At 33.8% G+C, this 26,598-nt stretch overlaps 2 protein-coding genes and 1 long non-coding RNA gene across 7 annotated transcripts; 1 reads left to right on the top strand and 2 right to left on the bottom strand.

Annotated features, from left to right (window-relative positions):
* Positions 1-243: 243 nt before the first annotated feature.
* Positions 244-8,750, bottom strand: LOC128231356 (voltage-gated hydrogen channel 1-like). 2 transcript variants are annotated; one of them, XM_052944050.1, is made up of 3 exons: positions 8,606-8,750; positions 7,142-7,643; positions 244-6,606 (listed from the first exon to the last, which is right to left on the bottom strand). In XM_052944050.1, exons 1-3 carry the CDS (start codon positions 8,609-8,611, stop codon positions 6,302-6,304), a joined length of 813 nt encoding a protein of 270 aa, XP_052800010.1. In that variant the 5' UTR covers positions 8,612-8,750; the 3' UTR covers positions 244-6,301. The 2 variants fall into 2 exon arrangements, with proteins under 2 accessions (XP_052800010.1, XP_052800009.1); XM_052944049.1 differs by lacking the exon at positions 8,606-8,750 and adding an exon at positions 8,356-8,485.
* Positions 8,738-22,043, top strand: LOC128231355 (ABC-type oligopeptide transporter ABCB9-like). Of its 4 annotated transcripts, none has more exons than XR_008260357.1 (14): positions 8,739-8,834; positions 9,714-10,704; positions 10,966-11,073; positions 11,559-11,673; positions 12,747-12,877; positions 13,221-13,426; positions 14,295-14,492; positions 16,249-16,377; positions 16,803-17,066; positions 18,620-18,793; positions 19,563-19,758; positions 20,092-20,309; positions 20,830-21,280; positions 21,670-22,043. XR_008260357.1 is itself a non-coding variant. In XM_052944048.1 (14 exons), exons 3-14 carry the CDS (start codon positions 10,500-10,502, stop codon positions 21,166-21,168), a joined length of 2,283 nt encoding a protein of 760 aa, XP_052800008.1. In that variant the 5' UTR covers positions 8,739-8,834; positions 9,714-9,929; positions 10,369-10,499; the 3' UTR covers positions 21,169-22,043. The 4 variants fall into 4 exon arrangements, 3 of the variants coding, with proteins under 3 accessions (XP_052800007.1, XP_052800008.1, XP_052800006.1); XM_052944048.1 differs by having other exon boundaries at positions 9,714-9,929; positions 10,369-10,704; positions 20,830-22,043; XM_052944047.1 differs by having other exon boundaries at positions 8,738-8,830; positions 20,830-22,043.
* A 2,002-nt stretch (positions 22,044-24,045) lies between these two features.
* LOC128231911 (uncharacterized) lies at positions 24,046-26,586 on the bottom strand. The gene is made up of 3 exons (XR_008260463.1): positions 26,436-26,586; positions 25,597-25,668; positions 24,046-24,912 (listed from the first exon to the last, which is right to left on the bottom strand). It is a non-coding gene; the product is annotated as an uncharacterized LOC128231911 (long non-coding RNA).
* Positions 26,587-26,598: the final 12 nt, after the last annotated feature.

Below are 26,598 nucleotides of genomic sequence, written 5' to 3'. Positions count from 1 at the left end.
TTCAATTTCAGTTCAAAACAGCTTTAGAACGGGTAAGTCAGTAAAAAATGTTGAAATTGTAATACACAAACAGTGTTTGTCATTCACACATCCCAAAAAATCAGGGTAGATTTTGTGACAAATTCATATTCAAATCTCTCCTTAAAAGCAGAGATTGCCATTTAATTTTCAAAACACTTCTCCAGAACATGGTGTTAATAAAGCCTTCATGAATTAAATTTTTGCCAATACAGAAAAACAAAATCAAATTCTAAATTTTATTTATGAAATAATGACATACAAGATCACAAAGTAAAACTATTGGTAAACTCATCTAAATACATAAAAGTTAAATATTTGCATTGAAATAACATACGGTAACCTAAGAATTAAGTATATATGTAATGTGTGTGTCATCTGAAGAAAAGAAATTGCAGTTATTATACAAACTGTTAATAAACTTAAGACAATGTTGATGTTCAATTATCAGGGACCATATTTTCAAATGTAAATGTACATGTTTCTTAAATTATTGTATATAGACCTCTTTGCTATTAATCCCTTTAAGATGGATTTTTCCACCCAAATTGCTACAAAGACCACCAATTTGTTTGAATCACAATTGCATTGTTTTGAATAACAAGCTCAACTTACTATCCAGTCGAAACTTTGCAGTTTCAAAAGCGGCAAGAGTCAGTATCCGCAAAAAGGACTATTATATGTTCAATGAAGAACTGATATTTAGAGAATCTTCTGGGATGAAAAAGGCACAATGATCAGAATACAGTCGAACCCCACTGACTAGAACAAGCTTGGCTCGATTTCCTTGTCGGCTCAAACTAGCTGATAAGAACCGATTTCTTTATAATGAAGCTCAATGTTCCCGCTTGGTTCAAATTTCCCAATGCTTAAGTTATTTTTGTCAGTCCCTGGGAGTTCCAGCCAACAGTGTTCAACTGTATTTTCATTAAAACTGTTAACGTTGGACCCATTATGTAAATAGCACTATTCCAGTATTGTATAAAAGATGACCTGATTAGAAAGGCAATGTTTACAATTTGTTAAGCCTGCAAATTAAATTAACATTGTTGGCTAGAAATGACTCTGCATAAGTTTGCATATCTAATGTCTACAATGATTAGTCCTTGGGGAAGACTGAATTGATTAAAGGCACACAATACGAGCTGATAACCCCCCTCCCCCATTTTTATTTTATTTTAATGAATTATCATGTTTAACTTATTTGACTTAATGATCAAAACAAAACAAAAATCATATGATTTGTATACAGTTAAAGAGATATCAGCCTTTATAAATGGTCTATAAATAGCTACAAATTCCCATATTAAAAAAGCATTGTTGTTTTTTAAAATTCAAATGATTAAGGAACATATAAAAAAAAGTATTACCTTTTATGAATTTTGTTTTTTAATTAATAACTTTGTGGCTAAAAACATCCCAGTTAAAAAAAGCGCTAAAATATTGCTTATATTTTTTAACTGTACCTAAATCATTTTATGTTTTGATCAATAAAGTAAAATGAGTTAACCACAGTGACACACTATTATTATATTAAAAAATCAACTTTTATTGTGCGCCTTTATATATCATTAATAAAAAATGTTTCTTCCCATTCAGATTTTATCAAATATGTTCACTCAATATACCCCTGAGTTGAGTTGAGTGAGTGAGGAAGTTGGGTAAGTTGAGTGAGTGAGTAAGTTGAGTGAGTAAAGTAAGTTGAGTGAGTGAGATAAGTGGGTTGGTTGAGTGAGTGAGTAAAGTAAGTAGAGTGATTGAGTTAAGTGAGTGAGTAAAGTAAGCTGAGTGATTGAGTTGAGTGAGTGAATTAAGTGAGTGGGTTGAGTGAGTGAGTAAAGCAAGTTGAGTGAGTGAGTAGGTTGAGTGCATGAGTAAAGTGAATTGAGTGAGCAATTTGACTGAGTGAGTCAAGTAAAGGGGTTGAGTGAGTGAGTGAGTTGTTTTATATCAACATTTTAACAGTTTTATAGTGACCCTAATTTATTTTTATTATATCTTTCTATTGGAAAACATTTAAATAGAAAGGAATAATTTGAAAAGATTGTAAAGTGAAACTTCAATGATTCACATTATAAAATATTATAACAATAAAATCATGTTTTGTAACATATACCAGTATGCATGAGTAGCAACAGTTAAACCTCCCCTATTTACGTCGTAATACCTGACTACATAAGTGTATAATTTAAATTGAAATGTACACAACACATAGCACCTTACACACACATCAAAATATTTAACAGAATTAAAGGGACTCTCTCACAGGTTTTAAGTTTGCAACACTTTTCTTTAACTTTATTGAAATTGTGTTATCATTCTTCCTTTTATGAAACAAACACCATACAGCAACTGGCAGATACTCAATTTAACAGAAATTTGGTGTATCTAAGTCTTAAACTATTAAAGGAACACAATATACTGGGATGATAACTGACCAAAAATTCCAATCCTGAAAAATTAGTTTAAATATGATGGGTCCAGGCCCTAAAAGCATAAAAGGGCCTAGACCCCTGTTGAAACATTTTTCAAAAATTCCAATCCTGAAAAATTAGTTTAAATATGATGGGTCCAGGCCCTTAAAGCATAAAAGGGCCTAGACACCTGTTGAAACATTTTTCAAAACCATTTATATCCATTTAAATTGTACTTCTTCCTATTTTTAATGCAAGTGTACATTAAAAACCAACTTTTCAACTGAACGATAGTCTGAAACTAAAAGCTTCCAATCCTGATTTCAGGATTAATCCTGAACTTTGTCCCTGAATATACCATGTTGATGCAAAAAATATTTTTTGAATGTTTAATGCATGATTTACTAACTTGACTTTGATGATAAATAAAAAAACAACATGATTTGTGTACAGATAAAAAGATTTCAGCCTTTATAAATGTTGTTTTTTTCTGTAAAAAGCTACAAATTTACCAGTTAAAAAAGCATTTTTTTGTCATTTAAGTACTTTTTGCATCGAAATATGTTGTGTGCCTTTAACTTTTCATAAGAGTTACTACTGCTTTTTGGCAAAATACAGCAATATCTTTCACATTTTAAAATAGTTTTAACGATTCACTGCTGACTTCTAATTTAAACTTTGGATGATGTATAATGTAACAAACAATTTGTTCACATTTCACACGAATTTGTTGGATGTCTGACCCTAAAAAACATGAACAAGTCCCTTTAAACTCTTACAATAATATTACATTGTATATATTATACATTTATAATTACAAAATTAATACAAACAATTATTCAAAACCAATTTCTAATGTATAAGATGAGTATATGTACACTTAATTAAATTATAATATCACAGAAGGCAAATGACCTTATGCCAGGATACCTTCTATTATTTTAGCTTTAATATCTTACTTCTTTTGGCAAAATTACAAACAAACATAGTTCATCATGATTATCAAAAATAGTTCTTTAAAAGTCTAAACTCAGGGAAAAGAGTAATTACACATTTATGCCAAAACAAAATAGTATGCTGAGCTTGATTCTGTTACTGTGAAGGGATTTTAGAGTGTTGAAGAAATTAGAGACTGTCCCCTGTTTGTCTATCATAAATACACAACTGTACTATTTCTCAGGAACATACTGAACATTTTTTGAAGAAACTGAGGCCAGGTTATTACTTAATAATTTTTGGTCCAATGACAAGACAGCTACAAGCTAATATTATCAATCATTTATCATCTTAATTGTTCCCTGAAAGGGGATAAAAACTAGAACTGGGACAGTATCCATAAAACAAATCCTTTCTTAGCCATTTTTCATTTTCATTTGGTCAAATTTAATAAGTGTAAACTTTTTGTTTAATGTACAAGTGAATATTTAAAAAAGAAATCAATGGAAATAAAATAGTGGTTTTGTGGAAACCTGCAGTACCGATGTATATCTTGAAAAGGTGCCCTTGTTGGGCTTGAGCCCATGACCTCTCCTCGGGTGTAAGCAGACATCTATACATGCACTACAAGACCAATTTTGCCACATAAACATTGTATAATGATAACAGTCATAACAGTACTGCTAACCCATAAAGTGTTTTTATTACTATACCTGATAAACTATAGGGACTTCTATTTCATGAGGAAGCAAAAAATCCATTGAATGGCAAAATTGCATTTGACAAACGGTCAATAAGGAGTTGGTCCAATTTAAGTAAATGTAAGAACAAAAAATACCAATAACCACTCCTACAATTTCAAAGGAGTTGGTAAAATTAAAGTATGAGTAAGTGGAGAAAAGACAAATGGCCATCCTTACAATTTCAAAGGACTTTGGCCAATTACAGTACATGTAAGTGCACAAAAAGCAACCGGCCACTCACACAATTTCAAAGGAGATTGTCCCACTAAAGTTCATGTAAGATATACAGAAATCCATTTATTAAAAGGTTACAAAACAAAACTTGGTACATCATTGTTCCTTACAACGAATGAACAAAAATATGATAATATTCAATGTGCAATTCACGTACAATTTAAATATTAATGAGACATACAGAATACACAAATATCAAAAACAAAGTCAAAATATCAGTGTGTACGATAAAGTTTACAGCATATCAGAATGTAGCACAAAGTAATTTTAGCACAGAAATCAAATCACAAATTAAACAGAGTACTTTTAAAAGTCAAATAACACCGTTGTCAGGAAAACTGTATTGCACCACTGATAGAAATGTTTGAGGCCCTTACAGCTGATCTATCCAGATATCATTTTATTTATCAATGGACACATCTTATTGCCGAGGCCTTTTAAACAAGCTACACATAATCTACAAATACATTTTATCAGGGCCTTTACGAAGTATTGCGCAATCATTGACCATGTGCTTCTTACATTGAAAATTTGTGTGAACTGTTTTCATTAGATCCAGACAGAACATCAATCCCAGGGATGTTTCCCTTCAAGGTATGTGTCCAAACTTTGTGTTTTTTACAATTAAAGCAGCACTCTCACAGATTTACCTTCTTGACAACGTTTTTTAACTTTTGTCTTTGATAGAGTCAATTTTTCTGCAAACCAGGAATATAAGACCGCTGACAATGATCAGATCGCAGATTTTAATATTTCTGTGCCGTTGTTTTTTGGCTCAAAGTGTTATACTAACGGTTTAAGAAAAATGCATAAAACATCAATTTTTGAAATTAATTATGAAAACCTGCAATCTGATTTTTAGTCAGCACTCTTATTTTACTGGTTTTCATGCATTTTCGCATAAATTTGTTTGTTTCAAGACAAAAAATAAAAAGTTGTCAAAATGTTCAATCTGTGAGAGTGCAGCTTTAATTACAATGTACATATAAACTTTAACTATATTTGGGAAAACTTCCTATACAAATTTTAACTGAATATTACAAGCCTAAACAAAGAAAATTATTTCAACATATTTTTGTGCTTGAGTAACAGCACGTATTCTTTCAATGAATAAACAACAGATTATGATACAAATTAAACCACAAATACATGTAGATCAAACCACTCATGTCATGCAAATCATATATATTTTTCTATGATTTGTTTTGTTATTTTTACCTTATTACAAGGTCAATTATTTTAAACATATTAAAATTACCAATCATCCTGGCAAGGTTCTGGACCACCTGCATATGCATGGCACATATTGAACGAGAAAATATTTCAGATCTAAATTGTAAATAGAAAAAGAAAAAAATGTAATAAATTAAAAATGCTATCAATTGTAAAAAGTATTGCTTGTTTTTCAAATAAAACAAAACAAAACACACACATGATATTTACTTGTAAAAAGAATTCAGATTCAACTCAAATTACTATTGATTATCGGTGATTAAAAATCAGTACGTTATTTCCATGCATGTAATTAAACACTCCACTTATTATACTTATGTATTTCATCACTTGTCTGTTTTGTAATTCTCATTCATCTTGCATTGATAAATAAAAGATATAATAAGTAAAAAAAAAAAAAGTTAAATATTTTAATTTACCTAATCAATCGACAGAACAACCCTAGCAAAAATTCAATTATCAGCCAGATAACAATCAACACATGTAATAATATTATACAATAGAAAATACTTTGTCTGTAAGGACAACAGGCATTTGATTTTGTACACAGTCTTTCATCTACATGACTGTGTATTTACATGTACAATAACATATAACTTGTTTTAACATATATAAAAATTAAATGCATTTATGAAGAGACAAATTTTGTATGTACAAGTTTTTAAATGCAGCTTTAGCGAAGGAAAAAGATTTCTCGGTTTTTGTGAATCAAAACACAATTTCTCATGAAATAATCACAAAATCATGTGAATCTGTCTTCTCCATCCGTTCTTTCTCAGCAAGGATCTTCTCAGAGACAGGATTCACCTCAGCAATAACGTCAATTCTTCTTGCCGGTCGTGGGATTTCTGTGGGTACAAAATCTGTGATACCGTGTTTTCTGAGCAATCCTCTTAGAATATCAATCTCATTTTCCTGTGCGGCACAGTATTCACGATATTTCATCAGTTCCTGTTCACATGCGTCTCTGAGTCTTCTTTCACGCTTTAACCGTTTGTCAGCTTGTACTTTCACGGACAAAATGACTCCTGAAAATCACAAAAAAAATTATAAAAAAGTTACTGAAAAAAATACCACAGCAAATTTAAACTCATCAATTTAAGTATAAATTCTGTCAATCAATCAGTCTATGATCTAAAAATTAAAAAAATCCAAAATGGACTCTTGCAGTGACCAGTCTACTGATTCTTATACCAATTTTTCTTAAATTCAGGGCTCATACCAGCCTTAAATAGTAGGGCAAAGTCATTCCCCCTAGTCTAAAAATAAAGAGAAGTGACCTTTATGGATTAATCAATCATTCTATGGCCAATCACCAAGTTGAAGTAATTAACCCATTTAAATAACTTCCAATTATGTACAGTAAAAATAAAGCAAAATTTAAAAAAAAGTTCAAGACTTTATTTCTTAAAATAAAGAAATAATTTAATTTTATTATAGCAAAAAAATAAATTACAGATTAATATATCCAGTATCAGCATTTTTAAAGATCCTGACTAAGAGAATGATCACCTACATGTAGATTAAAATGCATATAAATAAATAAAAGGGCGAAATAATTACCATTTATAATTCTTGTAACTCTCCATAATCTGAGGACAATCAGCAAGCCAACACCACTTTCAGGTCCCTCATTGTTCCGATACAAGATATCCAAAGCGAATGAGACTATAACAATTGCAGCATCAAACACCTCCAACTTGTGCTTGAAGAATTCAAGTCTGAAAACAATAACCCTCAACAAAATCTCTATCAGAAATAATCCAAGAATGCTGATGCTGCAATAGTGGAGAACATGTGGAGCAATAGAGTCGTTCGCTTCTGATGGAAACACTTTCAAATCTAACAACAATTCGGCAACCACGAGAAGGCAATCAAGAATCACAAAGCAGACAACGATAACATGGAACTTGTTGGTGGAGAAAAGATGCTTGAGCCTGTCCCTGAGAGTTCTGAACTCTGGCTTAGTCTCTTCAGAGTCTGTAGTAATGGAGCTTGCAGAATCATCTTTTTCAATCACTTTTTCAAGATCGTCCTGCAGCTTGTGGAAACCTTCCATTTGTATCTGAAACAAGATGCGAGATTAAATTAAATCTGTATAATGTATAAAATTTGGAGCTGAACAGAGGCTGTTGTAATGAGCCCTATATTGATTAAAAAAACTGTAGCATGTATCCCTTAGGCTAATTGATGACATCAAAATTGTTCCTTTTCTATGCAAATTGTAGGAAACAGATAATATTATACAGTTTTCACAGTCTGTTTACTCTCTACTCAATAATGCTAATTTATTTCAGTTGCCAAATTTTACCTTGATTGTGATGACAGCTCAATGCTTATTTAAACCTGACTCTCTTGAGTCCATTCCCTTGGTATAAACCAGTATTGAGGTCCTTTAAATAAAGTTGTGAGAAATCTCCTCTAATAGGATTTGAACCAACAACCTTTTGTGTGAGATGTGGATACCTATACCACTAAACCTAGCGCTACCACCCAAGTTACCTTACACACCCTCTAGGTTCAAGAGTTAGTCATTCTAAAATGCCATTCAGGCTTCTTTGTAATGATTAAATAAATTATAAATTTATTTAATCATTAAAACAAAGCCTGAATGGCATTTTTGAATGACAAGTTCGGGAGAATAAAGTAAAGAGCTCCTGAATTCCAAAGTTTCATCCTTATTATTGTAATTTACATGCAGACAGTAATAATGTTATTCCACTCAAATAACAAATTTAACTTTGTATATTTATACATTTCATAAACTAATACTGTACCTGAAGTTGATTAGGTGACTCCATCAAAGAAACATTAAAAAGCAAAAAGGAGATAACACTAATAATTACTTCAAGAAAAATCCCCCTTGCTCTTAGCATCAGGATACACCCCCTAACATACATGTGCATGCACTCGCAGTGACACTGTAACCTATTTTAGCCCAAGACACTACTGAACACATGAAGCTGGTTACGCAGAAGTAAAATGTGTATGTTTCTTCTATGAATATGAGGAACTTTGTCAACTTACTTTCATGATGACAACTGTTTCAATGTAAAAACCCTGTCTTCAATGGAAACGTGTAGCAAACAAAGGAAGCAATGCCCAATATGAGAGAATCCTTTCTTCTTTGTTTATGTTTTGCTGAGACTGACCTCGCGAGTTTGACAGAAACCGCTGCCACACTGTACAGATTCACAGCAGCAGTCGATCAATTAAAAATCAATTATCTCCAGTTTTTCTGCGAGTTACTCAGTTAGTAAGAACATTTTTGATGATTACATTTTCCAACAACTGTTTGTTTTAGGCTGATTTGCTATGGAGAAAACTAGTTTTCTGACAAGGAGTCTTATTTCCCATTGATAGTGTTCATAATTTCGAACGTATTTATTTCGGATATAATTTGTAATGTCATTGTTTTGTGTAAACTGATAAAGTTTCTTGGTTTAATAAGACTTCATTTTATCTTTGAACGATTTGAATCATTTACTGATAGCTAATGTATAAATGACGAACTGTAAAATTAGTAAATGAATGGCAGTTTCACCTTTCCTGAATTTGATTGATTTCTTTTGTTTGTGGTCACCAAGCTGGACAAGTGGGTTTCTTCCGGGTTCTCCAGTTTTCCCCACAATACAAAACCACACTCTCGCAAAACATGGTGCCAACGAGAGTGATTAATATAATGTTGTAATTACTTGTTTCACAATCGTTGTAAAGAAGTCTATTTATTTCGATGATTGCTAAAAAAATTATTAAGATATTACTAGAAATGATACTAAATACAATATTACTTACTTTGACTTCTTTAAATAAGGGAATTTACAACATTGGGCTTTTCAATCATATTGATATTTTTTGATAAGATTCAAATGTATGTTAAATGAATAAAGATTAGGACTTCTAGCAATTTATACATGTATTTTAATCTCAGCCTGGTTATACTGACACTGTGATTTAACTGTTATTTAAAGTTTTAACGTTTTAATTAGAAATTGCTGTTCATCAGAGTATGAAAATATTTAGTTAGTGCAGATCAATGACACAATCATTTTACATCAATAAAACGTCATATTTGACCAACTACAAAAGTCTTTTCTGTAAGAATATCATAATCATTGCTCATTATTTGTTCCAGAGTGACGATGTTGCCCAAAGACTCTGCAAAACAAAAGATAGTGGAACACCTTACCCGTCATATTCCTTCATTTGAGGACGTTTTCGATGAGGAATCGTTCTACATCTTTGTGTTCTTTGTTGTCGTCGCCACCATTGTGGGCGCAGTTTTCTTGTCTAAGAGAGTGAACCTCAAAGATGGAGGACACCTTGACTAAATCTAGGGACATCACATAATGTAAATGTTGTAGAATAAGAAATTAATTGTTGTTTTGTAGATTTGATACCTTTTGTTCTGTTTTCTTGTTGTATTATTTTATTTTTTGTTTTTAATTACTGTCTCTTTTACATGTATTTAGTTTTAATTCAAAGGCATTCAATTTATTTACAATATACCGTTACTATATTCGGTTGTTAAAGCAAATTTGTGTTCATTTTATCACTCATGTTCTAGTCAAACTAAATTAAAGCAAAAATGAATAGGCTTTTGACTTTGTTTATAGTTTTCATGATTTCACTGATAGATCTGACTGTTACAACCGTTTTATATTCCCATGGCAATCAGTTTAATAACACTTTTTCCTATGCATTTTCCTTGTTTTCATTTTCTCGCTCAACATTTGATGTGTGGTCTCTGGTCATTATGAGAACATCTGTGATTATGGGTATTGTGATAGGAGCTCTATGGGGTAAACAAGATGCCTCAGCAAAAATTCAGTCCAAGCTGTACTTTGCAATTGGTCTTTCAATTGTTTTCTCAATATTTACGCTGGTGAAACTTCTGATAGTTTCGGAAAATAAAGCAGTCATGGGTGATAAGTGGTTCTGGGCTTTGTTTGGGTGGACGTTGTTTGCAGATACATGTTTGATATTTCAATGGAGAGCAGTTGGAAACGTCAAGTACGATGCTACACATCACACCTTGTTGATAAACGCAGATACAGATGGATCTGAAGATAAGCATCTACAGAATGATGACAACAATGGCAGTGGAAATGGAAAACAAAAAGCAGGTAAGTTCAGGTACTTTTATTCTAGTATGAATAGTTATCAGTATTCAGTGAAAAACTGCTGTTTAAAGCAAGTGGCACATTCATTTGAAAGGCTTGTACAGTAGTATGTTTTTATAGTTATCGGTTGTTCAAAATGAAAAAAAGAAAAATCACAATTTCTGACAATTCATTTAACCTGTTACTTATCTTGAACATGAAATCAAAAGTACATTAATTGTTTTTGATATTTCTCTTTTTGTAGAATATTATATTTCTTTTCAGTTCCTTCAAAGGTGAAGAAAGGGACAGTGCTGCGAATCATAAAATTCTCCATGCCAGACTGGCCATTGATCACCACCGGCTTTGTATTCCTGACCATATCTGCAACAGGTACAGTCAAGCATGAATGTTAAAATTATATCCCTGTGCACGAAGCTTGAAGAGACGTAAATTTAAGTCATTGTATGGCTGGTTGGTCTGTTGGTCAAAGGTTGTGTAGCATACTTATCCAACAAGTATCACTCTGATACTTAGTACACCTCACCATCATAATGGGTAGTAGTGCATATTTTTTGTCACCTAGGTCCCTTTTGTCTTAGAGTTATTCTACCAGAACTCATTGTAAAAGGATGGCCATTAAGCTCAAAGAGTTAAAATATTGAGTACACTGTACAGATGGTTTTATAACATGTTTAATTGGCATGAAGCATTTTCTTTTCTTTTTTTTAAGAACCGATATTCTTTCTTTACTACAGACACTGGACAGGTTGATGATAATATTGATATTAACATGTCCAAGGCAAAATTCACCCATGCTATTTAACAAGAGTAATTATTTCTGTTTTAATGTGATTTCCGTTTGTTCCTACATGTAGGTGAGATTTTTATCCCGTTCTACACTGGACGGGTGGTTGATGGTATCGTGATAGACAAATCTCAGACAGAGTTTACCCATGCCATTGTCATCATGGCTCTCATTTCTGCTGGAAGGTTTGTTAGTATTCTTAATGTTCAATTTCTTTTCTCTTCATAGTAAAGGTATCAGGCAATTGAAGAAAATGTCAAGGTTTGTCACAGCCCCTGTGTCATTGTTGTTTTCATCATCATCATTGTGCCACTTAGTAGCTCGACTATTAGAAGAAAAAGGAAGGCTATACTACTCGCCCCGGTGTCTGGTTAAAGTCAAACAATTAGGTTACATAACTCAATATCATCCTAAATTCAAATTATGGCCTATAATTGACTTAGGAACTTAGGTTAAAAGTTAAGGGCATCTTGTGTGCGGTAAAAGTTAAAGGGCTGGTTGGGATTTTAACTCGGATCTCCAATACCATTCATTCAATGGGCTCCATGCTTTACACAGTTGTTCATGCTCATCACACTTATTAGGTTACATAACTCCAAATTATTCTAAATACAAATTATGGCCCTTGATCAACTATTAAACAAACTTTGGTTTAAGTCTAAGGGCAACTTGGGAAGACAAAGTGTTGTATAGTCAAGTGAACTGTCCTATGACTGCTATTGTTATTCTGGGCTATTACTAAATATTTGTTCAAGATTTGCATGACACTTAATGCATTTTTTTTTGTAATTTGGCTATTACTAAATTGTTTGCATGAAACTTAATACACATGTTGCCAGAATTAATTGCACTTGTGTAGCAAGGCCCATTAATCTTGCCTTTATTATTATTATTGAGTTATGCCCTTTTTTGACTGTAAAACAACAAGAACTAGACGAGCATGATCAGTGCTTTCTCCTGGCTGACTTTTACAATTACAATTGTTTATAACTTTTGTTTTAATATTTTGATCATAGAATTAAGTTTGGCTCTTCTAGTAACAATTCAATGTCTTATGATCTTTAAAGTGTTGCTGAATATAAGAACTTAGTGAAATTATTTAAAAAAAACTAAACAGTCAGTCTGCAAGCAATTTAGGAACCAAATAAATGACCCTGCGCTACTTTAGATACGATGATTGATGTATGTGGATGTATTAAGATGAGAAATTATATGTGAACAAAAAATGATAATGTTGCTTTTACATTTGATCTTCCAGTTCCCTGGCAGCCGGTATTCGTGGTGGGTGTCTGTTTATAGCAGTGAGGAAAATCAACATCCGTATCAGGAACTCCCTGTTCACAGCCATCCTCAGACAGGAGATTGGCTTCTTTGACAAAGTTCAGACAGGTGAGGAAAACTACGTTTCTTTCTAATGATAAATGATATATTCAATGAAAATACAAAGTAGGATCTTATAGATGTATATAGTCACCAAACGGGCTTCCTGCGGATAATCTGGTTTCTCTGACTGGTTTCTACCACAATAAAAGACCATATTCTTGTGTAACATTGTACCAACGCGATTGATCAATTTGATATTGTAATAACATGTTTCCCAAGAAGATCTCGCTTAACCTCTGACAAGACAATAATGAATGATGCCCTTAATGTCCCATTGTGTACATTTTTTTGAGAAACAATGATTATTTAATATATTTTGGTTAAAATACTTTAAATATCTGATTCACAGGAGACATAACATCTCGTCTCACCTCTGACACGACCACAATGAGTGATGGCCTCGCAGTCAATGTGAACATAATCCTGCGAAGTGTCATAAAGGCAGGGGGCGTGTTATTCTTCATGATGAAATTGTCATGGCAACTAACTATTGTCACATTGATTGGACTGCCTCTCATTATCGGTATATCAAATGTGTATGGGAAATATTATAAGGTATGGACTATGGAAATTAGTTTTGGTCAAAATTGATCAGTCGTCCCCAATTGTCAATCAATAAGTCAGTTGACCAATGATAGGATTATATTATCAAATGGATTTGCTACTAATCTCTTGCCAAATGATCTCAAGAATTTTCAATAGTTGCTTAGACAACTGGTTATTTGAATTTTGTATTCATGTTAAAGAGTTAACATATATTCCATACCTGAATGCTTCAGTCATGAGCCTATTTGTCTCATTCTCGTTCACCAGAGTGATGATGCTATGCATACCACATCATGCGTTAGATTGATCATAAACCTCTGTTGAACTAGAATGATTTGTCTTAATACTGTTTAAAATGTGTGTATTCGATCTGTAGTTAAATTTATCTAATTGCATACATGCGTCTGATAAGTTAACACATATAATAAAAAACTTACTGGTAAAGACTCTTCATAAGGGCTATTCAATTTAAACATATACCCTCGGGGGGAAGGCACTTTTAAATTATGCCACCCCCCTAGTCATTCTAAAATGCTGTCCAGGCTTCTTTTTAAATGATGTTCAGGCTAAACATCATTAAAAAAGAAGCCTGGCTGGCATTTTAGAATGACTAGCACCCATACAGAAGCAATTTACCATTTTGGAGCGAAAAAAGACACCCACCCATATACTATGAAAATAATTGCCTTCCCCTCGGGGGTAATATGTTTTACTGGAATAAAGGTAAAAAACAAGAACTGACATTTTGTCAGACTAAAAATCTTAAAAAATGATAAGACTTAACTGTTGAACTAAGTGGTGTAAGAATTACTTTATTGATAAGAGGAATGTTTTTAGTTTTCTTTCTAAATGACATGCGACTCATTTTTTTTCTCAGGTTCTAGCTGAGAAGGTCCAGAACAGCCTAGCAGAGGCCAATAACGTAGCCGAAGAGGATTGTTCCACTATGAGGACGGTCAGAAGCTTTGCTAACGAGACGGGGGAAGTACAGAGGTATGCGGACAAGCTTGCAGAAACATTCAAACTCAACATGAGACAAGGATTCATGTATTCCGGATATGTCGTTTGCTCCATGGTAAGTGAAGGGGGTTTGTTTATCAACAGCTTTGTTCCCTCTGCCCATCTATTGTTACAGAAAGACTGTGAGAGTATACAAGTGTAGAAGATTTTTACCGCTTATTAAACACAGATTTATCTGAAGATCTACGCATGCTAGCTTATTATGTATACAATCTCCTTTTGAAAATAAATAGTTAAAATTTAGGTGAACTAACCCTGTTTTGATAGATATACTATGCGTATATCGATTAATTACCATGACACAACTATGCTTTTTTGTTCATGTTGTAAGTTATGTATTTCAAACTGGTGGCCTGTAACTGCTTAATAAACTGTTGACTTGACTTGTATTAGACTCAATACTTAGCCCATTTTATCAATGGAGTGGATTGATTGATTGTCCCCATTTAGCATGGACATATCAAGTGATCAGCAGCCAATTGTATCACTTAGATAAGCTGTACCATACACAGATTATCTAATGGCTAGTTTGAACATTGAAAAAAATGGATTGTTCAATAGTAGTTATAATATACAGTCAAAACACGCAATGTCAAAGTCATTGGAACATTAGGAATACTTTGAGATAACAAAAAACTCCACATAACCAAATTACAAAACATGTTTATATAAACCTAACACATTTGAAAAAAGTTTAACATAAGCAGAACATTGAGATAACAGAGTTCAACATAGTGAGTTTAATGACTGATAATATTAACCAAACAATAATTATTTTGCCAAACAATGGACCAACAAGGAATTATCCAGTTTTATGCAATTGTCTGCAGGGTATTTCTTATTGAAATTATCCAAATAAGCTACATAGAAAAATGAGTCCAGGCCCCGATTTCTCGAAACTCCTTAAGTCCCTTATAACAGGATTAATCTAAGCTCACTATTTTTGGTGTTCAACAAATTGCATAATATTAATGTCTTTAAGAGATTTTGTACTTTAGATAGGAATTATCATTATGATAATCACAATAAACCATTTTTCATTTATCAAAATTCAATTTAAGTATGTATTTCGGCTGATTGATATAAGCTACTTAAGCCTGTTAAGCTTAAGAAGTTTTGAGAAATTGGGGCCATATCTCCCACCATGCTAGTAACCATAAGGAACTGTTGTAGAGCTAGAATTGTCTGTAGCACTGCTGTTCTATGAGGGTCATCTTGTTCCCAATGGACACTTGACTGGAGGAACCCTTATCTCCTTAATACACTACCAAAAACATCTGAGGTATTGTCTCAATGTATTAGGTGGTATGTTAGGGTTCTCAATAAAACAAGGCTGCTGGAGATGGTTCAAATGAATTTAAGGTTGGTTCAAATTTGCCAAATAAGATTTTTGTTAAAAAAGCTCTTTCCTTTAACCCCTAGTTGGTCGGTTAATTCTGTATTTGGGACAGTTCACCCAAAACTTCTTTGTTATCCTGTATAATGCTAAATTTTCAACTGGAGGATCTTCTCAAAGTATTCATATATATATATATATATATATATATATATATATATATATATATATATATATATATATATATATATATATATTATATATATACTCTGTTTCAGTGGTATGAGCTAGGTCTTACTGTAGCAGTGCTGTACTATGGTGGTCACCTCGTTATCAGTGGTCATCTAACTGGAATAACCCTTATCTCTTTCATACCCTACGAAATACGGCTTCGGGACTGTATCAATGTATTCAGTGATATACTATTTATCAACCTGGGGATCTGCTAAAAGTATTCATATTTGCTACGTTTCAGTGGTTTGAACTAGGTCTTACCGTAGCAGTACTGTACTATGGTGGTCACCTCGTTATCAGTGGTCATTTAACTGGAGGAACCCTTATTTCCTTCATACTCTACCAAGTACAGCTTGGGAACTGTCTCAATGTAAGTTCACTGTTTAACCAATGGAATTGCATGCTTTGGTAAATACTCTTTTTGGGCTGTTTCTTAGAAATATTTCAAGATAGTAAAATGAACATTGATAGCTGATGTACAAAAAATTAAACCAATAATTAATGTGCAAACGCAACACATTACCACAAATATGTTTGTTTTTAAAATTGTTGATGAGTTGTGTCCCTTTGATAAGCAAAGATGAACCAACACGCAATGCAATATTTGTACAGTGGTTCAATATTCAAATGATAACCATTAAAAAAGGTATATTTTCTTAAAGGTACAGGTTAAAAAATAGATTCAGTGTTTCGTCTGCATTATAACTCTGTGTTTATTCATCTGTTTCATTGAAATGAGATCATCCATCATAATCTACTTATTTTAAACATACTGAAAGTGCTGTGACACTCTAGGATATTGGCATTGAATACACTGGTCTGATGGAAGCAGCTGGTGCCTCAGAGAAGGTGTTTGAGTATATAGACCGGGTACCAGCCATACATAATCAAGGAACCAAAGACCAAGAACCAGCTGGTCATAACCAGGGTGACCAAGTTCAGCAGAGGAACCAGTCATGTGACCAAAGTAACCAGGCATGTGATCAAGTGCAGGGCCATATTGAGTTCCAGGACGTCTGTTTCACCTACCCATCCAGGCCTGATGTACAGGTTCTCAAGGTATGAACATGTAACATAAAGGTGAGTTTATCTTTAAACTTTGCAATGAAAATCAGTCATGTCACAGAGTGCACGGCCATATTGAATTCAGGGATGCCATCACACCTACCCATTCAGGCCTGATGATTAAACAGGTTCCCATGGTGAAAAGTTCAGGAATGGGAATATTCCAATGAATTCAGTTGATTGCATTGTAGTTGTCATGTTATAGGGAAGAACATTGTGTTGTAACTTTTATGTCATTGCCAGAAAAAATGCTGTTTGCCTTGTTATTTTTCCATTACTATGATCAACAAGTCATCTCAAATAAAGCTTTTATAGACTATGTCTAATGATGTACTTGTCTGTCTGCATAGGTTTGATGTCTTGGACTGCAGCATTGCCATGTAAACAAATTGAATGTTGGCCAAAACTCTTCGTCGTATACCCCCTGATATACTGCTAAACTATGCTTCATTGTGTTTTGTGTGCGGTTTAGCTAGGAAAATCTCTATTTATGGATAAATAATGAAGCAGTGTCATTGGTTTTATCGGTTCCATTGAAAAATATTCTGGAGTAAGCAAGAATTGCACCTGCTTGGCCTTTTCAGTACAATAGCATTTGTCAGCATCAAGACCACTCCACTATGGAGGCCACTGACACTATAGGGTTATTAAAGTATTTAATTGTAACATGCAAAACATAGAATATGTCTAAGATATTTACATGAAACTAGAACACACATCCATGGAGTCGAGTCAAGTCAAGAGTTAATTGAGTAATTAAAGGCCACTGGCCCAAAATACATAACATACAAGAAAGGCAGGAGTTGTGTCAGGGTAATTAATCGATACAAGCAAAGTGTAAATGAAATCATGATTACTTCCCCTTAACCATTAATGTTTAGGAGATGGTATACATAATAAGCTAGTTTTAGTAAATCTTCAGATTGATTTGTGTTTAATAACCTATAAAAATCTTCTGATTCAGTACCAGAAAACCAGAATACGAATTAAATAAATATTGCGTTCGTATATCATTATATTTATAACATATAAAGAATGCATGGTATTCACAGTCAAAAACAAAAATGTTAATATTATCTAGACAAAACCGACCAATGCGTTCCTCTCTTGGGATATTATTATGCCTACCAGTTTCAATTAACAATTTATGATTTGAACATCTAAATTTGCTAAAAGCTAATTTGTGTTTGTCAGGTATGTCTAAAGATAAATAACGTTCCACATTAAGCAAAGTTTTGTATTCTTTATGATGAAAACACGGACTGGAACTGTTAATAGAATCATGCCAGTTTTGGTTGAAACAATCAATAATTCTCCGTTTAAAAACACTGATAAATATAGATATATCGCCAACATCTTGAGATATCCAGATATAACTGAAGCCATACATAAAAAGCACATTCTTAATATCCATGGAGAACGCATGCACATTGTCATTTAATAAAGATGCTGTTGTTAAAATATCACACTGTATGAAATTTTGTGTTTATTTTTGTGTGATATCTATCTGATTTAAGTAAATGTAATTCTATGATTCTATTTTACAGAACCTCAGTTTTTCTGTACGTCCCGGTGAGGTCATAGCATTAGTTGGCTGTAGTGGTGGGGGCAAGACGTCATGCGTAAACCTGCTGGAGCACTTCTACGAGCCTGACCGTGGACAGGTGCTCCTAGACGGGCGGCCAATACACACTTACGATCACAGCTTTCTGCATAGACAGGTAGGAATAATTAGTTGTAGTGTCATAATTCCAAAGATTCATCAGTCCTATATATAGGATCTTACATGAACTGCCATTTAATTCACAAAATTATGATACTGAGCCATCAAAAAATTACAAAGCAAGCCTTTGTCCAGCTCATATCTTTTCCTTAACGATTTTTATATCATTTTGTATGAAATGGAAGCAAATGTACGATTCTTGTTACAAAACTTTTTAGTGCATTTATATTGCTTGTGACACTGAACACTTAAATTAGAATTCCCATTGTGTAGTTAAATAATTTTCGAGTTGTATCTCTTATCATTTGGGGGAAAAACAGACATAGGGTGGGCATCCTTTGCTGTACCCTTGTTGTAGTTTATGTTCAATGTTATTTCAAGATATTCCTGGTGATCTAGGAACCAGTTTTGTTTGTCTGGACCATATAGAAAAATATCTGACACTGATCGAGTGGACTTGTGTCTAAGAGACCCTTGATTCCCAAAAGATATAGATGTGACATTGTGTAAAACTGTGTTACAGTGGGCTAAGAGCAACTGTTGTATGTTTGGGTCATACTCTATGGCCTGAAAATGAACAAATTTCAGACCAATTTTTAAGCCATTTCCTGAAATTGGTCCGGCAATGTCCAAATCAGCCTAGAGCGGCAAATTGTTGGTTTTAAGCAGCCCTGGAGTAGAGTATCCGGTATCGCCATGCTAACCATGGATGGACAATGTCCAGTGTTTTCCATGGCAAATACATGTTAATTTGTGTTATATTACAGATATCCCTGGTGGGCCAGGAACCAGTGTTGTATGCTCGGACCATAGAGGAGAATATCCGGTATGGCCTAGCTGAGCATGAATGGACAATGACCAGTGTCCAGGAGGCTGCAGAGATGGCCAACGCCCACAAGTTTATCTCAGAATTGAAGGATGGATACAATACACAGGCTGGAGAAAAGGGAGTGCAAATGTCAGGTATGCACATAGTGTGGACAAATTTTATGATAACAAAATCAACAATTCATATTGGCCTTTGGACAAGAAAAAAAATCAATTGAAACTTGGTACACTGGTTGCCAGTGACAATTCACATACATGTATGTGTAACTATTGAGATATGTCCCGTTTTAACTAACACCCCCGCCTTTCAAAGTTTGCTTAGAAATAATGGTGGTATTTATTTGTTGTTTAGCTTAAGGTGGCATATGTATTACTAGCGTACACCAGTGCTATGGGTTTTCTACTTCAACCCATTAAATGGTTCATAAAAGACAAGTTCTTTTCAGCAATTATACTATATTTTACCAGGGGGCCAAAAACAACGAATCGCAATTGCTCGAGCCCTACTGAGGAAGCCACGTGTCCTGTTACTTGACGAGGCTACGAGCGCACTGGATGCAGAGTCCGAGTTTCTGGTGCAGCAGGCGCTCTACAGGAATATGGCAGGACGCACAGTGATTGTCATCGCACATAGGCTTAGCACCGTGGAGAGGGCGGATAAAATTATCGTCATTGATAAGGGACAGGTGGGAAAATGGCATTTGAAATTGAGTATAAAAAATGTTCGTTGCATAACAGGGAATCATCATTGCAAACAACATTTAAAGGTGGCATATTGGTTTCATCCTAAGGTCTGGCAGTTGTGCTGTCTCATGTTAAGTTTGTAGAGAAAACTTTTACAGTTAAACAGTTTTGGCACCTCAGTCGCACAAATGTGACTCCTGGCAGCTTCCACTGAACTAAATTGATCTTCTTTGCTGGTATGTATGTGTAATGTGGTGTTGGAGACATGTTTAAATTCAATCCATTCCGTGCTTAAGTTGCTGTCAAGTTTCTTACAGCCTGGTGGACTACCCATATCCCAATACTAGGTATATTTTAGGATGTACTTTAATATTTGACGCGGAAATGTATAAGAGGGACTTGGCAATACTTTCTGCAGATTCACACACATTTTTATTAGCCAGAGTTTCCCGCTCTTGATTGAACACTTCTTACACTTGCACGCCTTATGTATTTTATTCGTGTTTATATTATGAATTTAAGGTAATGGAGAAAGGCTCACACCAAGAGCTTCTGCAATCGAAAGGGATGTACGCCAATCTTGTAAAACGACAGTTACTGCTCACTGATTCTAGCTGGTCAGGTGACCTCACTCAAGAGAGACAACCTAGCATTCAAGGGAAGGAACTGGAAATCCAAGAAAGAGAATTATCAACAAAGGGAGATAATTTGAGAGATAATTATGTGTGTTCATGTTGTGGAAAAAATGTGAAGAAGGGAGTTAAACCTGATTTACAAGAGGATGGTAATACATCTAGATTACGATATCGTGATAGGTTTCGAACTAGGGACCACATGAATTTCCTTGTTGGGTCAGTTTAAGATATCTGTTTTGAAGATATAATGAGGTTGTGGAATGTCACTTGGATGAGTGTGTGTATGTGTGGGCAACTTCGTATGAGCTTCATCCACCAGCTCTTGTACTTTGTACAAGGTAAGATTGACAAGTACAATAGGTCAAGTAAAGTGACTTTTTTGTGTGAATCAGCGAGCCCTCAAGTACACATTTTCAGTGCTAGTTTCTTCACTGCAACTTTTACGTGTATGTGAACCTACACTGACAATAACACATACACACCATGTTTCGCGAACTGTCTTTTGATGGTATAGGTAGTTAAAATTCTTTAAAAAAAATGGATTTATTGATCTGCTTTAAGAATTGACTGCAACTTTATTCAAGTTATGACACAGTGTTAATGAACAAAAACATCTCTTATACCCATTTGTCCTGATACCTAAATGAATCATAACCCTATCATGTGTGATATAAGTTTGCTTGTATTTTAAGCTAGTAAGTGATCACATTTCTTTTTTTTCTTTCAGTTTACGGGAAATAAAGGTTAAAATGAAGCATCTTGCAATATATATATATACAAGTATATACAACAGTATTTATCACTAAAAGCTTGATTAACTTTATGTTTGAAATCCAAGTACAGATGTATTCTAAGTTTTATTAAAGAATTTGCACTTGGTAGTCGGTACAAGTAGTGTATCCCTTATTTGTATTATATATTTATTTATTGAAGCAAACTATTTTGAAGTCCATTAGTTTTATTGTGACATGCTAGTCTTACTGTTCTTTTTTAAGGTTAGTGTTATTTAAACTGAATGGTGTTAGAAATTCAGGTACATTTTATTTGCATAAAATGACATTCATATTTGTTTTCGTATATTTTATTTGGAATAAATCTTGCATCCTCATGAGGTTTCAATCTGATTTATGTTTATGATTTCCAAGGTTAAGAAGAATGTTACAAGGTTTTCTGTGGGTGATTTAGTTCTTATGGTTTACCATTTGGGAGGTCTCTGTTAATTTTAATAAACTCATAGGTTATACTCAACAAGTTTATTTTGAAGGTCACAGCTAGGGATGTACTTGGGATCCAGTGCAAGCAAATCAAGTTCGGGATGAAGGTTATCTGCACTAAATTCGTGGCATTGCCTGATATGGTCCAGCACGACTCTTGAAACTGAGTTTCATAAGCTTGATGGGTTTACTCTATTTTGTCTCTATTCAATAAAAATCATGATATTTGGATTTTGCTTCGGGTCTATGAATTTAATTATTCCATTAACTATAAAGAGAGTTTTGACGTAGATATTTGTGTGAATCCCATGTCCAACTCAGAAGGTGATTCTCTTTGGATGGTTGTCCATCTGTGAAGCATCTAGAACAAACCTGAATGTGACCTGAAATAATAAATTGAAGTAGGATTTTTATATGCTTCATTTTGGGATAAAAGTCAATTAAGAATGAAACAAAAACTTTTATACGGTAAGCAGTAACTCAAATACACTCATTTATACTAATAAAGTAATGGAGATAGTTTGTTTTGATGATAATGATATAATTTGAAAGCATAGGTAGAGTCCACATGAAGGCCGATTTTAATCAAAATTCTGCTGATTTCCTTGTTAAAATATAAAATACAGCATTTTTTTTTCTCATTTGAAAATTGAAGCGTTTCTTGGAATTTTGCGACACCAATAAAACTAGCCGAGCATGTGTTTGTACTAGTTGTTTAATAAACGAAATCATCAGTGTGTGAAATTAACGGTAGCCCGATCGCCCGTGGCGACGAAAAATTGACCCAGGCTACGAAAAAATCCTTTAAGGAAGCCCGACTGGCGATTAAATCATCGGGCTTTTGGTTAAAAAATATTGTCGGGTAAATGTTTACCTCGACACCGTTGAACGACTTCCGGATAATCTCTCATTGTTATGGATATTTTCTGTTGCAGTAATCTCCCTTTTCAAGCAATTATACGGTATATACTGCTTGAAAATAATATTTTGACGGAAATCATATTTCGGACTGTCAATACTTTTTTTTTTGTTTTAGTGAGATATTAAAGTTTGGATGTGGTTTTTGTTGTGTGTTTTTAAAAAAATAAACTTGGACTATTTAGTCACCGAAAATTATGAAATAGTTGTTTGTAAAATCCTGTCACTAATGCCACCAGCAGCACATGTTGACAGGACTTCCATCCTCCCCCTTCATCAACAATCCAACTGCCTTGACAGAGCCAGCCCCCCCCCCCCATCGAACCACCACCAGCCCCCCTGCCCCCTGGCAACACAGGACCACACAACCACCATATTTGCATTTTATACAAAATATAATAAGATATTGTACTGTTGTCATATCATTCCTTGTTTTTAACCATATAAGGTTCTCAAGATGCGTTTTTCTGCACACTGAATCATCAATGAAAAACAACAGGTTAGTTTTGTATTCAGGATATGGACAATAATGTTGCATTTATACCTTATGAAATACGGTAATTCTCGTAGTTTGTGGCACAAACATTTATACTGTATAATACTGAAAAAACATGTTTTTGGGGAAAACCAATTGCTATAAATAAATACGGTACATTATAAGTAAAAAAACACTATGAGATTGTCCGCAAATATGGTATGTTATAAAGTTAAAACAAACTGTGAGTACAATTATATATCATGGTCCGTAATGTCCCCAAATCTGGTCCGTTATGTCAGGTCCGTAATGTCCGTGACTCAAATAAATATGCAATTTGGTTATTACGCATGTGCAGTCAACTCATGCGACCATGACCCACATGAGAATTTGAACATTGTTATGTATGTTTTATTTGCACCCAACAATGATGATGATGATGACACTATGCTATGCCAAAGCCTCAATACATTTTCTGCAAACAAAAAAAAGGACATTCAGAATAACTTTTATTACATCGTTTGAGAAAATAAACTCATACAATCAACAAAATAAACATGCATCTGTAAAATCACAAGTCATGTTATGTGTTCGTTAAATTCAACTTAATAAAGAAAATAAATATTGGTTGCGGTAAGCAATGCTCATCCCTTAAAATGAGCATTCCAACAGACTGAAAAACAAATCAACACAAATGGAAAAACTGTTTGTAATTCAGCTAGTATCTTATTTTATGCCTAATCAGATTGCTATGCAAGCTGTAAGCTTACAGAAGCACTCTCAAGTCTGTTGCCAAAGTAGTTCTAAACAAGTACGGACATCCTTTTCCTGAGGTCATGAGAAAGTATCTTGGAGGGGCTTGAACCCACAACCTTGGATTTGAGGCTTATCCTCTAGACCACTTTCACCTTTTCACATTTTAAAAGCCCAGATTTCAATATGGCATTTGCAAGGATGTGCCCTATTAAAGGCTTTTCTAAAGTCTTAAAAATTGAACTGAACACAATAGTTCTCCTTTATTTGGTCTGCCAATGCCATCTGTTTCTGTTTTTGTAGTAATCTTCCCTCCTTAATATAGGAAAACCACTTTAAGCGTAGATAAATCCTTTACCATATAACTCTTTTAAAATATGTGTCTGGGTGTATCTAATAATCACGGGCCAACAGATGACTTTTATCTGCAACTTCACATCAGTATTTAGTCATCAAATATTTGAGATGACAAGATGTTTCACTGAACGCTTTGTTTCCATCTTGCACTCATTTCCCTAAGGTAGGCGTTGCAGTTGTGTTAGATGATTTCCATGCATTGCAGGTCAATCCTCATATAATGGCATTTTTGATTTCATTCGGATTCCAGTGCCTGAAATAGAAAACATAAAATACAACAGAAATAATAGGAATTATATTTCAGATCAATTATTTTAAAAGCCTGTACAACAACAACAGAAAAGTATTCACAAAATATTAAGTGCAACACCAATTTAAAGCTGCATCCTCACAGTTTTACTGTTCTGCCACCTTTTTATTTTTGTCTTTTAATGAGCCAATTGGCAATTATTATGCAAATGTATGGAAACCAGTGGTATTAGACAGCTGACATAATATCAGATCACAGTCTTTCATATTCAAGATTGAAAAATTGGTATAAATGCTTTCTACTTAGTCATATAAGGTCACACATAATAGAACAGATTTCAATTGTTTGGAAAATAATTTGTTGCTATTGCTTTAAGCCATATATTTGTGTACATTTAATTTTATTACTCCTTTGATATCAATTGAGGGCTTTTGAAGAATGACCAAGATAGAACTGTCAATCTGTGAGAGAGCAGCTTTTAGCTCTGGACTACTGGTAAATTTAAGAATGTGAAATGAAATTGTTATCATGTTTAAATTCCACTACAATGTTGATATTTTAATAATAATAATACTATCAATCCTTGTTGATTAATTGTACAAACATGCAGGTACATTTGGGCTTAAACCAATAGGATACTTGATTGGTAAATTATTGTTTCAATTTCGAAAACAGCACAACCATTACCTCATCCGACTTTTTTCATTAGAACAAGCCAGGAATTCAGAGTCGGCTGCACCACTGGTACCATACTGCTCTCTGAAAATGGCAATGACAATAAGATTAAAATTTATAAGTCTGCATTTCATTGGCACAGTAAAAATGTAAGCATTTTTCAATGTTTCTGCATCACCACCACCAGTATCATAGAATTTAACCATGAAGTTGAAACTAGGACCAATAATAGTAATCTTACTCCCAGCTTGAAAGAAATGTGTGCTGGTTTATGCGTTCAAACTCTGCTAAACCACTTGAATGAAGATCTATAATTTATTTAGAGAGCTATATTAGTGAACAGGCATCAATTGTGCCATTACATTAAGCTGTTCAATACCAACACTCACGGACATATAAACCATACATCCTTGGTTAAAAGAATGTAAATTTTAATAATAAAAATATCAAGCTAATGAAATAAAATGTATATATCTTATAATCTGTCAGTCAAATGAAAGAAGACTTTACCCCACCCACTAAGAATTAATGACATTTCCATTTAGTTTCTCATTAGAGCTCTTTTAAAACCATTTGTATATTTTAACAAAATACAATAAGTATAAAAATAACACTTCCACACAAATAAGTGGTAAAAGTTACGCTCCCCATTCTGTCTTTGGTCTAACATATCTCTTGGAACAGTTTGCCAAATCATATTGTCACTATCCCCACCCCTGACACATTCAAGGTGGCTGTGGCAACCATTAAGCATTAGATAAGCGAGCAGTGTTTTTATCCTTTTACCAGTTCACCAATCACTTTTTATCATGTTACCTAAATTGTGTTCTCTTTTATACCCTAGTTCTTACTTTTCTGATGTGATTTGCCTCATCAGTGTTTTATTTTTTCACTAGCAAGCCGGCGCGCACCGTTCATGTCAGTAACACTCGGAAGAGGAGTTGACATTAAACAGAGATAGATAGATAGATCTTCTTGGTCGGCCATGATGGACTATTTTCTTACGACCCGTAT

Source organism: Mya arenaria, chromosome 4, assembly GCF_026914265.1.
Source record: "Mya arenaria isolate MELC-2E11 chromosome 4, ASM2691426v1".
Classification (NCBI taxonomy): domain Eukaryota; kingdom Metazoa; phylum Mollusca; class Bivalvia; order Myida; family Myidae; genus Mya; species Mya arenaria.
The sequence above is the reverse complement of the archived record's forward strand: the minus strand, read 5'-3'. Positions and strand labels throughout refer to the sequence as shown.